Source organism: Polypterus senegalus, chromosome 1, assembly GCF_016835505.1.
Source record: "Polypterus senegalus isolate Bchr_013 chromosome 1, ASM1683550v1, whole genome shotgun sequence".
In the NCBI taxonomy this organism is placed as follows: Eukaryota; Metazoa; Chordata; class Cladistia; order Polypteriformes; family Polypteridae; genus Polypterus; species Polypterus senegalus.
In genome coordinates this window covers 164246822-164261646 of record NC_053154.1, presented here as the reverse complement: position 1 = coordinate 164261646, position 14825 = coordinate 164246822, and the positions used below count along the sequence as shown (strand labels likewise).

Below are 14825 nucleotides of genomic sequence, written 5' to 3'. Positions count from 1 at the left end.
ACTATTACTGCCACTTTAGGACATGGTAATGGCCATAAAGATAGCCTTGTCAATCTTTAAGTGTCTCTTTGCGAGAGACGTGGTTGTGTCAGATAATTCTGATATTCGGTTGGTTTCCAAGTTTCTTTAATGCCTTCCATCAACGAGAAAGGACTTAAGCGAGTAAGAAGAGCATGTGAGACTCCTACTGGCTTTCTCAAAAAGAGTAGTGCATATGGTCTAGAACGAGAATTGGTGCATCTTTATTCTACCTGAGGATGTCTTTAGAATCTTTTGAAGAGTTGAATCTATTAGCGGTCTCATCGTGTCGGCAGATGAAAAATGATCTTTTTGCTACATATTATGTTCTTAAAGCACCGACAATAGAGGTGAAAATGCCCCACAAAAGTGAGTAAAATGTGAAGTATTTAAAATATGTGTAGATAGGGTTAATAAGGAAATGTTTCAAAAAGCAGCATATTTATTGCTCAACCCTTCACTGAAATGCAAAGAAGAGAGCAGTGCACTGTGATCACAGAAATACAAGTCCAGGTCACACACTTGCTAGTGATTCTTTTGTGAATAAAGTATTTCCTCAATAAGCCTCTTAGTAGTATGTGTAGTTCCCAGACAGCCATTACACCACAGTATATAAAATGGCATGTATGCAGCCCAAGGCAGTTTGCAGATTTTCAAATATAATTGCCGTGATTAACCTCTGCATTGATGAGCCATAAAACTGGTTGAAAAAAAGATTTCTATCCCTAAATGCTAATTTTCTGTGACAGAATACTTATAAGAAACATTGTGGTTAAATGGTCAGAAGCAACACCAGATAGAGCATTATGGCCAAACTTCGATGTTAAGCATTCAACAGAATGTGTTTCATGTTGCATTGCTTCTGAGAGACAGTCAGTAGTCCTCTAGCTTCAATCTCTGATTGAACAACTATCATCCTTGGCAAAAGAGAGATATAATATGGGTCGTGCATACAGAAGACAAGTCAATTAGAGATACTGTATATTAGTTTGTTCAAAGTTTATGTCAAGAGTTTTCTTATCAGTCACATGATGGCTGTCTGTTAAAAAACATGTGCAGATGATCCTAAACAACATTGCTCAGCAGCATGCCTTTTGAGGAATTGAGTTTAAAAGAATCTGAGGATGGTCAGCTGAATGATAATAAACTGGAAAGAAATGTGCAATCAGAAACACAGTTATAAGTAATTAATATGGTTCACTTATCACTTTTCATAGTCACTGCATTGTTTCATAGTTGAAACAATTATTTCTAATTTTGGTGCTGATTAGATTTGCATTAATAGATTGTGCTTTCATTTTCTTGTACATTTAGCATTTTCTTGTACATTTAGCATTATTACTGATGGCTAACCCTGCAATTCTTGACATTTTGACCTGGTTGTGTGGTATGTTGTGGTCCAGATCTAATTATGCAGATCCAGATTGTCTGGATGACTTTGATTTATGCGGGGACAATTCAAGTTTGGCACAAAGACAATTCTTCATATTGTCAGTTCGCACACTTCTCGATGGATTTTTCGGGTGATTTTCTATGTAATAAAATTAAGTTATAGTGTAATGAAAATTGCATAATTAAATTTGGACCACCCTATATACCCAGATTATTTCAAAGACTTGAAGATGAGAAAATAATATTTGGTATGATCTTACAAAGTAGGCTTTGTCATCATTGTTTGGTCACATATTGCCCTTTCACTTCACTCCTCAAGTGTCTGATCAACAAAGCAGAGATACCATACTTACTGACAGTCCTTGTGAGCTGTATAAAGACAGACTGATAACTGAATCAGCTGCCACCAAAAACTGAAGCTTGTTTTTTTTTACACCCTCTATTCTGTTCAGAAATTGCAGAACACCACCTCTGCTTGTTTTTGTACTACTAGTAGTAATAATATTCTCATGTGTACAAATTACAGAAAAACATTTACTTGCATGTCCAATGAAAATGTGCCATGTTGCCACTCTATGGTGCAATAATAAACACGGATTTATTAAAAATCTACACAATATTGGCTAACCTGATGTAATCCTTAACTCTGTTTTTGTGCTCCCAGGAATGTAGATTTCAGGGTTGAAAAGATGTCTTTGTTCACTTCACAGAATATAAGATAATAAAAAGTGTCAGGTATCCCATTGAAAGGAGGGGAGGATGTCCTTGTGACAAATGATCCCCTTTTCCTAAATATTACATAAAACATTAAACTGACCACTTGCTATTACTCACGAGTTATCAATTTATTTTGGTACCACTGAAAACAGACAACAATTAAATGTGCTTATTTGCCACCGGCACCAGTGCATTCAATAAGGCAACATGCAGTGAATGACATAAGACTGATTTTTAAAATGTTTATTTCCAGACAGATTTTATTGCTAAATTCACATGAAGCTCAGACAAAGGTTAAAAAAACATATATTTTAGAGGACATATGTTAATATATTTAATGTAGAATCATAAAAACATTTGACTAAGAGGAAAGGACATACAAAGATTGGTATATTATGTTCTGTTTGTCTACTAAAAATATTATGTTATTGTAAAGCATAATATAACATCTTCGTCTACCTAAAATGGGCCAAGATGAGTCTACTGATACATTTAAGGTGTTACATAGGACAGAAACTATTCCATTTAGTCCTAGGAGTTAAGGGGTCAGTAACTTTGAAAATATTAATTAAATCTCACAGTTCTGTTCTATGACTAGCATGGGGTGGGTAACTCCAAACTTTATTCAACAACATTCTTTGTTTTTCATTCTTCTAAAACAAAAAACTATCTCCCATCACTCTCGACAGACAGACAGACAGACAGACACTGTAGATAGATAGATAGATAGATAGATAGATAGATAGATAGATAGATAGATAGATAGATAGATAGATAGATAGATAGATAGATAGATAGATAGATAGATAGATAGATAGAGATGAGCGAATGACAGACAAACAAATGGTGATGAGCTAATGCTGCCAGTATGAGTCAGTCAGGAAAATTAAGGAGATAGCAACTGTCTATGGTCATCACCTGCAAAACCACTCCATTTTTGGGGGTGTCTTGCTGTTGCCTCTCCAGTGTGCCTGTTGTCACTTTCATTTGCACCCGAGCAGGTGAGGTTGATTCACAATTGCTTATACTTCCTAACTGGACAGATTTATATCCTTCAAGCTTAATTGACTTAGTGTTAGACTGTGATGCTTAAGTGTTCCCTTAGTATTTTTAAGCAGTTTATATTATATATTTATATATTTATATATATTTTATATATATATATATATATATATATATATATATATATATATATATATATATAGATAGATAGATAGATAGATAGATAGATAGATAGATAGATAGATAGATAGATAGATAGATAGATAGATAGATAGATAGATAGATAGATATTAGTGATGGATGTCCAGGACCATTATTTGGCTGGAATGCTGGCTGGGTGGAAGGACCGAGGTAGAGAACCTCTACTGGGACAGTATCCTCCACAAGACACAAGATATTGAAGAGGCTCATGGTGTTTCCCAGCCACCCAGAAGCAGGAATCTCTGGATAATGGGATCCGAGAAGTAGGTGTTGGGCCCAGGGATAGCTTGCCCTGGGGAAGTTTTTGTCTGTCTCATACACCTACTTTATAGATGAGGAATGCTTGGATCCACGTATGTGGCCAAAGAATGCTGATCCATGAAGCGACAGCAGGGTGAGGAGTTAAGTGATGAAGACCAGGGCCCGCTGTACTCCAATTATAAGAGAAAAGAGGGAGATCACCTGGAGTCTTACAACCCCAATGGGCCGGAGCAAATGGGAAAGGGAGCAGTTCTGGGCGTTGCCACTCTTCCTGATGCAGGTGAAAGGGTGGAGGGTGTGTGCTGGGATCCTGTTGTACTCCGATTATAGGAGCAAGGAAGAAGATTGCATGAAGTCTTACTACCCCAAAAGGCCAGAGCAGATGGAAAAGGGAGCAGACGAGTGCCTCGCTGCTCTTCTGATGCAGGTAAAAAGGTGGAGGGTGCATGCCAGGATCCCGCTGTGACATGGGAGGAGGCGAGGTTGACGAAATTCTATCTAGAGCCTTTAAGGCCACAGTAACTCCCGGCCAGAGAACAAGGATGAACGAAATCCAAATGGGCCGCCGGTCGATATAATTAATAAACTCTCGAGTATACAGGAGTTGGAGAGAGTGCTCCAGCCCGTTCGTGATCTGTTACAGATTTAATAACCCTTGAAGAAGGCAATTGATAGGCTGGAGAAGATGGCCGAGGTGCCTCTGAAAGCAGCTCATGAATGGTTGTGGCAACCATTGTGAAGCCTGTACCATACAAGAAATTGGGACGCAGAGTGAAATGGCCCTGTGATTAATCAGTACCAGGTGCCACATAGCCTCTAACCCTATAATGGATATGGGGGTGATAACCAATTGTGTGATAGAGGCGGAAGCAGCAGGTGTTCGTGAAAGGTGACGGGTTATTACTGCCAGTGCTTGGAGCGCCCCACCTCATATACCAGCAATGTCACACTTAAAACAAAGGGAACTCAGATAATGCAGGGTTGTTCTTAATGCCATAGGGAGACCAAGACTGTTGCTGTACACAAAAGTAGAAGGAAGACTCAGAAAAGAAGAGCAGGTCTGTACATAGTGCAGCACGTGTGCCAGGGAGCTGCATGAGATGGAGGATCACTCGCTAAGAATGGGGAGAGACAAGCCGACCACAGATGAGTGTAAAATTGGGCGGAGCCTCCCACAATTCTTTCTTTTCTGCAGAACACAGATGCAAGGAGGGGAGAAAAGGTGCTATGTATGCTATGGTCTGGGACACGGTTGGAGGTGCTGTCCCAATCTAATTCAGAGAGACGTCAGCTGGTGGGATTCAGGATGGAGCCATGGACCAGACTTTTTGGACTCCCAATTCTGGAAAACGGTAGGCCTCCATGGACAGGACCTCACCCCATGGTGCTCAGCTAAGGATGGGGCACTGTGACGGATGGCCAGGACCATTACCCGGCTGAAATGCTGGCTGGGTGGAAGGCCTGAGAGGGAGAAACTCTTTGGGACAGTATCCTCCCCGAAAAAACTAAAGGGCAGCCCCCCTGGGTTGCTACAGCACCACAGGTCCCCACATGGCATGCTGGGAGTTGTAGTTTGGAGCAGCCCTGTTGGGCTCCATGGGTGCCACCAGGGGTTGCTTCAGCTACAGCTGAATCCTTTGGGGCACCACTTCCATCACACCCAGAAGTGCGACCAGAAGGTGGTCAAGGAACACCTAGGGCACTTCCGGGTGCACTATTAAAGGAGCCGCTTCATCATTAATCAGAAAGCCCGTGTCGGGTGGAGGTGGACAAAGCATGCAGGAGGAGGAGTGGAGAATTAAGAGAAAAAGAGACAAGGATTGTGATATATTTGGTGCTGTATTGTGCTGTAAAGTGGGGATCAACATAAAACGCTTTCCCACTCAAGAATAAAAGTTTGTTTTATTGAACTGTTGTCTCAGCTTGTCTGAGTGTGATAGACACGAGGAACGGAATTAGCCTCTTTATGCCAAATGCTATTGTACAGCCCTAAGTCCATACATTCCCAGCTGCTTTGTCACTTTGCCTGCTCATGCAGGCTGCCCAGCTCCACCTCACTCCGCTCACCTGGTGTCAGAGGCAACCAGTGGTGAAAAACTGAACCAATAAAGTCTATTCAAGTAGAAGTAATCACTGCATAGACAAAAATATACTGAAGTAAAAGTAACTGACATGGAAATTACTCAAGCAAAACAAGTAGTCTTGGAAAAATGACTCCAGAAAAAGTTTATAAAAAAAAAATACAAACTAAAATAAACTAAATTGGTATGAATTTGTAAATATTCATGTTGTGCATTGCAAAGTATAAACAGAATATACATTGCAATTAGATAGACAGATATCAATCATTATTTATCTGGAATTCAAAATGGTAATGCATTCAGTACTTACCTCTACAAAGGTCTAAAACAGAAGGTGGTATGGCACTACCTTTCAATTTTGCAACTAGACAGCAAATAAAATATTGGAACATTCATGAATTTACACTGGCCTGGCTTTCAATGGAAAGTAAATCTTGTTTAAAATAGTATTTGCATGTCTTGCTCTGTTTTACAATCAAAAATAACTTTTTAATTTACCAGCAATTCAGTGATCCACCAGTTATTAAAGTATGAAACCAATGTAGGACACAATTCAAGATAGAGATGCTCTCATCTGTTGTCCCTCTACATAATGATCAACTTTTTTCACCTTCTCAGGCCTGCTCAGTATATAACTTATGTAAAATGCTTGAGATCAAAACACTCAGATCGTTTTACAGGCAACAGTTTTGCATTTTGAGAACAGTTGCTCTCCCAATTTAATTTTCTAGCTACACACCTTTTTCCTATATACAAATTAGAAATTTTGTTAAGTAAAACCTACCCAACTACATCTCGCACCCATATTAATCCTAGAGACCCATACTGTTTTGACTTGACAAAGCCTCAGACAGCATTCTAACAATGTCTAAAAATGTTTCAAAGAATCTACCCTTCAATGATCCTAGGGAACGATGGGAAAGGGACATTTCAATTAGCATTTCAGAAAAAGAGTGGAACTTGGCCATTTGTAGAATATACTTTAGTTCAATATGCCCCCAAGTATTCCAATTCAACTAAATGTCTTCTTTTAAAGAAAAGTAAATGTCAATAAAAATGTCTAGTATTCTCAGTCCAACTAAAGGTCTTTCATTGATTGCACATATGTCATTTACAATAGTCAAAAATATATCCATGACAAGATCCAACCAGAGAGCATTGCTATTTACCTCCAGCATCACTAGGCCATATGTTTTAGGAATGCATCAAATTAACATAATTTTGAACAAAACTTTTGTATACATTTCAAACAGCCTTGGTGTCACAATTATACTCCCAATTGGCATCCAAGTGCATAGAGATAAATAGATTACAAGCAGACGTTTCATGGCCAAACAGCATGAACAACATTTTTTGGTGCTATTTCTGAACAAAACTGCATAAAATGCTTTTTAGCAGTGCAAGAAGGTTAAGTGTAAAGATTTTTTCTAATTAGTAAAATCAAAATGATCAAACAAAACCTTTGCTGGGGAAATTAATTATTGCATCATTTTCTGTTTTTTTAAGCAATATGTCAATTTTTAATGGTTATTATTCTGTAATGATAATAAAAACATGAGTAAAATAAAAATGAATGAATTTTGACACTAATGACTTCCTCTGAACATTGTGTTTTTCAGAAAAAGCTGGAGTCACAACACCCAGTACTGAATAAACAAACACTCCATTTTCATACCCCTTTTCAATGCTCTTTATGGTTTTCTTTTTGCATTTTCCAGGGGCTGCGATTTCTAATCATGTCTTACAACATTTGATACAAGTTTTTTTCGGGAGGTTATGTGCCATTAATAGCATTGTACTTTTCTGGCATTTCATGCATGGTATGATTCTTCAAATGAGCCATCTGTATGAACTCAAAGCCATCTCACAATAAAAGGCCAACATCAGAGGGCACAGGAAACTAAAAGATTTGACTACCTCAAGATGATAAAATAAAGATGTACCTACAATATGTCCCAATTAGTAAATGCTTCATGGTTTGATATATACTGCTAAAATTAGTAGCTGTTTAAAATCCCTTAAGTGGTCATGTTATTTTATGCTTGGCTTGCACTGAAAAAGTAAGCAGACTGCAATAATGACCGTCTTCCTACTTTATAGAAGCAAAATCAAACCTGTGTATGAATCTTTTATTATAATTAGATTTCCCTGAAATTGATACCATTTTTCTGCTCAGTCCAAGAGTCCTATTCTAATTTTATATAATTTCAGAAAACCTAAAACACGTTTATAAGAATTTATTTTTAGTCTTTCATAGCTTCTCAAAATTTGCATTCTAAAACATACAGGATGTGATTTCTGTTCATTTAAAGTCCCTAAAAGCTCTTTCTTAGAATCTGGGTTCAGTGAATGCAGCCAAGCCTGGTATGTAACAGGAATTAAATATATGCCCTGTTCCACAAGCCAGAAAATCAGACACTGAATGATTATGATGCATTCAGTTCTTTATTAACATATTTAGAAAATAATGATGTTCTACTGAGCAGTTGTAATTTATTTCTGGCCACCCAGCTGTTATAGATGGCTCTGTCTCTGAGCCCTTCTTTTGATTAAAATCTGCCCTTGGCTACTTCTATCAGCATCAACTGCCTACCAGTACTACTTCTGCAGCAGAGCCATGATGGCAAGAGCCTGACTGAGATGTTTTACTTGGGCCTTCAGCTGAGCCCTCTCACTTTTTACTTACCTTGCTTCCCCACTCACAAAACTTCAGTTTGATCAATATCACTTAATAGGAGGGGTGAATAGCAAACTTCACTACAAGCAACAACAACATAGGAGCTATACTGACAATTCTAATTCGCTTACCTCTCAGTCTTCTGTTGACTCATTGACCTGTTGTTGAGCTCCACCTTCATTCTTCTATGTGCTTATTTTCTTGTAGTGCTGTCCTGTTCACTGGTGGTAGGTTCAGGATTGGCTTTTATTCTTTTGGCTGACATTCTTGATAAAGGACACTTGATACTTATGATATTTGCTTAACCTTCAGGCATCATTTACTAAAGACTTTATAGGAGATTTAACCAACTTTTTTTCTGTGGTGTTATTGTCTTATGGCTCTTTTTAATTATTTATTATTTATTAGTTGGTTTGGTTGAACAGTGATTCTAAATAGAGCTTTGTGGAGTAACTTTGGGAATGTATAGTTTAAAGTGAACATTTTCTCAAATTTTGGGTGTAAGTAATCAATAAATAGCAGCATTCATATTGTACAGAGCCATCTTCTTTGGGTCTTATACTGTCCCTGTGTAATATTCCTCCTCCTCATACAAACCCTGTACCGTGTCAATGCCCACTTCTTCATAGTCTTTCTCTAAGGCAGCCAGATCCTCCCTGGCCTCAGAGAACTCACCTTCTTCCATGCCTTCCCCTACATACCAGTGCACAAATGCTCGCTTGGCATACATAAGATCAAACTTGTGGTCTAGACGAGCCCAAGCATCTGCAATGGCTGTGGTGTTGCTCAACATGCAGACAGCACGCTGTACCTTGGCTAGATCCCCATCAGGCACCACTGTGGGAGGCTGGTGGTTGACACCAACCTAGAAGACAGACAAAATCAAGTTCACATAGGAGTTAGGATTCGATTAATACATCTGAAAATTATTTATTGCCTAGTAAAAAATTTGGCTGACTGCTTGCTAAAATAGCAATATATAAAATAAAAACTGACTGGCTAATTGATCAATCCATTGATTGGCTGATCATCAATTATCCTACATATCGATATTTTTTTCTTTGATACCCTATTTTTCCAATGCAAATTATTCGACAGTTGGTCTCAAGGCAGGATTCTGCTCTGCAGTGGATATACCAACATGATGTAAAAAAATTCTCTCAGTATCCATCCACTGCCTTAAATTCAAATTTTCATTCATTAGCCTTAATGTATTGTTGCCATAGTACAGAATATATGGTAACATGTATTCATCACATTTACAGAAAACAATGTAATTCTTACTTGCATGTGGTAAAATAACACAAAATATGTTGGTGGTCCCTGGTGCCAGAATTACAGAGTATACCTACCTTACCTTGAAACTTATGTATGTGTAATACCTAAAAAATCTTGCAACATAGTTAACAACACTACCTATTTTAAGTTTCATTCAGATACTACAGCTTAAAGAAAAATAAATCTGACATATAAAAAAAGTTTTTGACAACCCTAGTGGAAGGGCACCAGAAACCCATGAACATTATTAGCAACCCTGAACTCAAGTTGTTGGATGAACTTGCATCTCTTGGATCTAAAAGTCTCCTTGAGTGACTTGTGACAGCTGTAATGACTGCCATTTTTTGGATGGAAAGTTTGTTTTGAAGACTTTACTAAATAAAGCTTATCTCTTTACTCATTTTTAGTTAAGAATATAACCTCTCTCTTCTGCTAATTCATTCACACTTATACTCAATCACAGATTATAGCTGTTTATCTGTAACAGATTAGGTTTATTTGACTACAACTGCCTCAAATGATTTATGTCATCCTTATACACCTTAAGTGTGCAGCAGACCGCCAAAAAACTGTGAATTAATATTAATTTGATACCTCACATTTTCTTACTTGCTTTACTGCAATGCAGGCACTCTTACAGTTGTGAAATAACTTAATAATGAATCCTACACCTAAATGTTACTTTCTGCAGTGGATTAAATCGATCAGTTTGTTTTAGTTTGCTGCAGCAACTTATAGTGCTATCTGTGTTTCCTTGCATGGTTACTGAAGCTGTACATACAGAACAATTCAAGCATTCAGTAACCTCAAGCAATGAAAACCAGTTCAATCTGAGCTTGTACTGTGGAGGTACAACTAAGTCGTGATTCTCCCCATAAAATTCCTTTGCCTTCCTCAGCAGAATGTAAACGCAACATGACTACTGCTGTCCCGGTCACATTAACTTTGCAAAATCTCACCTTGAAACCTGTGGGACACCAATCTACAAACTGAATGGATCTCTTGCTTTTGATGGCAGCAATGGCAGCATTCACATCTTTGGGTACCACATCACCCCTGTACAGCAGACAGCAGGCCATGTATTTGCCATGGCGTGGGTCACACTTTACCATCTGATTGGATGGCTCAAAGCAAAAACAAGTAATTTCTGCCACAGATAGTTGCTCATGGTAAGCCTTCTCTGAAGATATAACTGGAGAGTAAGCAACTAGGGGAAAGTGGATACGGGGATATGGCACCAAGTTGGTCTGAAACTCTGTAAGATCCACATTTAGGGCACCATCAAAGCGTAAGGAAGCTGTGATGGATGACACAATCTGACCAATGAGTCGATTGAGATTGTTGTAAGTAGGTCTCTCCACATCCAGGTTTCTCCTGCATATGTCATAAATGGCTTCGTTGTCAACTAGGAAGGCACAGTCTGAATGCTCCAGGGTGGAGTGTGTAGTCAGAACGGTGTTGTAGGGTTCCACTACAGCAGTAGAGACCTGTACAGAGAGTAATCACAGAGAAAAGCTAGAATTTCAATAAATTCTTCATAGGATATTATTGAAATTACATTGTTCACTTTCTCTGATCTGACCTGAGGTGCTGGGTAGATGGCAAACTCCAATTTGCTTTTCTTCCCATAGTCAACTGATAGCCTTTCCATGAGCAGAGAGGTGAAACCAGAGCCAGTGCCTCCACCCAAACTATGGAAAATCAAGAAGCCCTGCAGGCCTGTACACTGGTCAGCCTGGAGGAGGACAGATGAAAAAAGTGATATGACTCTAAGCAATAGAGGTTACATCAAATGCTCTCTCCCACTAACACTCTAGTTTGAATCACACTTACTGTGTGTGTTAAATGATTTTTTTACAGCTCTGCATTGGAGAAAAAAATACTACACATTATACCCAGTTTTTTTTTTTTTTACTATGGATTTTTTAAAAGTATTATTTATTATATATTTTTGTTCTCATTGTTTTAACCCTGTGATTGCTATTATGCTTAGGATTGCTTCCTACCTTGTGCATGATTATTCCTTGGCAGCAGTGAACAATATTAAGTAGACCTCAAAATTTTATTTATTGATGTATATCTAATGAAACATTTGCATAAAAGGCTTTAAACATCTGTCTTATTAACTAATAAATGTTTTCTCACATAACAAAATCATTCTAGATTAGCTCAAAATTAATTCACATAAGTTAGTGTGGCAGCACATGATAGATTTGCTCCCTGTCCACATTTTGCTCCCTATGACCTTAAAATTTTATTACATGGGTTTTGGTAAATGGAGAGGAGGATGGATGGTATACTTGTTTAATTGATTAATACCATTTTATTTATTTATAGGATAGTATCAATTTATATAATATACCATAGTTAATAAGAAAGCAAAGGCATGTGTCCTTTATGAAAGAAAGGTAGAAAGAAATGTTAGATGTACGGACTGATGAATGGCCAAAATTTGGACAATTCATTGAATATATTGGTAAAGCCTACAACATGGCCATGCTACAGCGATTAATCAGTTAAAGACAAATAACAACCTGAACAGAGAAAGTACTAGTTGAATGTCAAAGATGGAGAATTTCCTTATAACAGAATATGGGTGGGTCCTCACTAAACATTTGAAATATGGGAGGATGTTTGTTCTGTATACGATCACTCACCAGTTTTCGAATGCGGTCCAGTACCGATTCAATGATGTCCTTTCCAATGGTGAAATGTCCCCGGGCATAATTGTTCGCAGCATCCTCTTTGCCTGTGATTAGCTGCTCTGGATGGAAGAGACGCTTGTATGTCCCAGTGCGCACCTCATCTAAATGAAAAGCAGTTAAGTTACAGACTTAATTTTAAGATTAATTATGAGATACATTTTTATTCTTAAACAGGCTAGGGTAAGATGAAGAAAGATTAATTCTGTTTTGATAAGTACAATCTTAAAAGTATTGGTTCTTTAATGGTATTTTTTGGTTCTTTACTGAGTTGTGTGGTTCCTCGTAGAATTATTGCTTGTCCAAGTACCATTCAATTCTGGGGAGTTTCTTTTGTTTATGATTTTGGTTCTTTTTGCTTTGAAAAACTTCCCAATATGTTGGAAAAAAACTGCAGTATTTGGTGTATGGTAGGCTACCTAGCAGGACACTAACAGATTGAGAAAACCTGAACTTTTCCTGTGTTACTGTACATATGCAGCAAGAGACCTTTTAAAAAGCATGACTAATTGGTATTTCACAAATCTTTTACCATCTATTCATGGTCATTTACTGTATGGAGCCTGTTGCTGTTCTAAATAATGGAATTTTCACATGGACAAGTCTTTTGGGGACCAAAAATGGTTCCCCTATGGTATTGTTCTGAACAACCACCCTGACATCTTTATTGATGGAGAAGAGGAAATGGAAACTTACATTCTTGTTATGCCAAAGTTATTAATAACCGGAAAAGTCAGCATTCACAGAGTTACTCTACTAGCACCAAAAGTAGACCTCTTCCTCATGTAGCTGATTTAGGCTGTTCAGTGTAGATAGAAGGTTGAATTAATATATCCTGGTTTTGAAAATGCAACACTGGGTAGAGTCACCATCATATATATAATGTAATGTAGTTGTGGCTTTGAACTCCTATTGGTCTTCAATAAATTTTGTACACAAGGTTCTCTTTACCATTCAGATAATGTTTCTCCTCACTGTGCTAAATGACAGCTCTAGGGTACTAGACACGTTTTAGCATAATATTTGTCCCAACAATGCAAAGATGTGTCTAGAAAACATCAAACCTGAGCATTTGTCCAAAATACAGTATTTCATTTCATGTGTAAAAGCCACTCAAACAAATTTGTACTGTTTAGTCTAACAATCATTTGATCTTTACTTCATATAGCACTGCATTCAGATAGCACTCTTACTCTGATCTTTATAAAGTCTGCCAAGATAAACTTGTCTTAAAAGCTAAATAGATTAACCAAGAAAGAGCTAGCATCAGGCAGGCACAATTTAAGAGGTATATACAGAAAGGATAACATTTCTTAGCAGCCACTGGGGCAGCATCCCATATGTGCACAGTGGGTGCTCTAGAAGTGAATTCCTACTGTCCATTAGGCTAAAGAAGGCATGCTCAACCAGTCATGTGTAGTCAAGAAATAAGGTCCTTATGCGTGTGTTGGTATCTTTTTACATTCCTCCTTTCTATGTATAATAAACACGTTGTGTATGGTGCTTTGATACTATTTTATTTTAAGCATGTTCTACTTGAATATAGAGGTGCCTTCTCACAAAACCCCTAATCATCGATCAAAATAGAACAGAAAAATAAACTTCCAGTCATCAATCATTCCTTATCTCTCTGGAGACCCCATTAACAGGACCACAAGGAATGAAAATTTAGCTACAGTCTTAGAACATTGGAAAATGAGGAGCCTCACCAATCACTGTGGGCTCCAGGTCCACAAAAATGGCTCTGGGGTTAAGCTTGCCGGCTACAGTCTCACAGAAGAAGGTGTCGTAGGAGCTGTCCGTGTTGCCATTAATCGTTTCACTAGCAATTTGTCCATCTGGCTGGATGTTATGCTCCAGGCAATACAACTCCCAACAGGCATTGCCCATCTGGACTCCAGCTTGCCCGACGTGGACAGAAATGCACTCACGCTGGAAAAGTCAACACGCTTCACAGTTAGGAGCTTGGTATGTGGTAGAGAGAAGCAAGGAAGACTAAAGTCCTTGTATTTGAGTTTATTGAGCCAAGCTCAAGAGTGCCCATGGCTAATCTGGATGACAGCAGGGAGTGCCACATTCAGTTTTTAAAATTTTATTTCCATTTCTCTTATATTACCTATTGATATATGAGTGGTTCATATGGAAAGAGGTACCCCGAATATAACAAAATAGTGCAGGTCACAGGTGAGAACTTGGTCAGGTAATGGCAGTCAAAAGGGAAAAGACAGGTGAAAAAAGCAGAAAAACAGGCTGTGGTGCGATGTCAAGCTTCCCGCACAGTAAACAAATACTTGCCACCACTTCTGGATGGGAAGAAGTTTCATTTATCCAATATTTTTCTCTATGTCCCTCTCACTAGCTTAACCTTTAACTTCTTCCTAATTTGTAATTTTTGGTAGTGCATGGCACTGTATGTTCTAGAAACTTCCAGGGTGTAGCACAGTTTATACAGTATACTATGACAGTACACAACAACATAGTATTTGATTCCTTGCT

General features: G+C 38.1%; 1 protein-coding gene across 1 annotated transcript in view; it reads right to left on the bottom strand.

Annotated features, from left to right (window-relative positions):
* Nucleotides 1-14258, bottom strand: part of LOC120537949 (tubulin alpha-8 chain-like) — a 30610-nt gene extending 16352 nt beyond the window's left edge. Inside the window, exons 1-5 of the mRNA XM_039767287.1 lie at nucleotides 14039-14258; nucleotides 12285-12433; nucleotides 11210-11362; nucleotides 10587-11114; nucleotides 8912-9214 (exon numbers count right to left, since the gene is read on the bottom strand). Of these exons, the coding sequence (XP_039623221.1) occupies nucleotides 8912-9214; nucleotides 10587-11114; nucleotides 11210-11362; nucleotides 12285-12433; nucleotides 14039-14219 (1314 nt within the window). The 5' untranslated portion in view covers nucleotides 14220-14258. The remainder of the gene's footprint in view (nucleotides 1-8911; nucleotides 9215-10586; nucleotides 11115-11209; nucleotides 11363-12284; nucleotides 12434-14038) is intronic.
* Nucleotides 14259-14825: the final 567 nt, after the last annotated feature.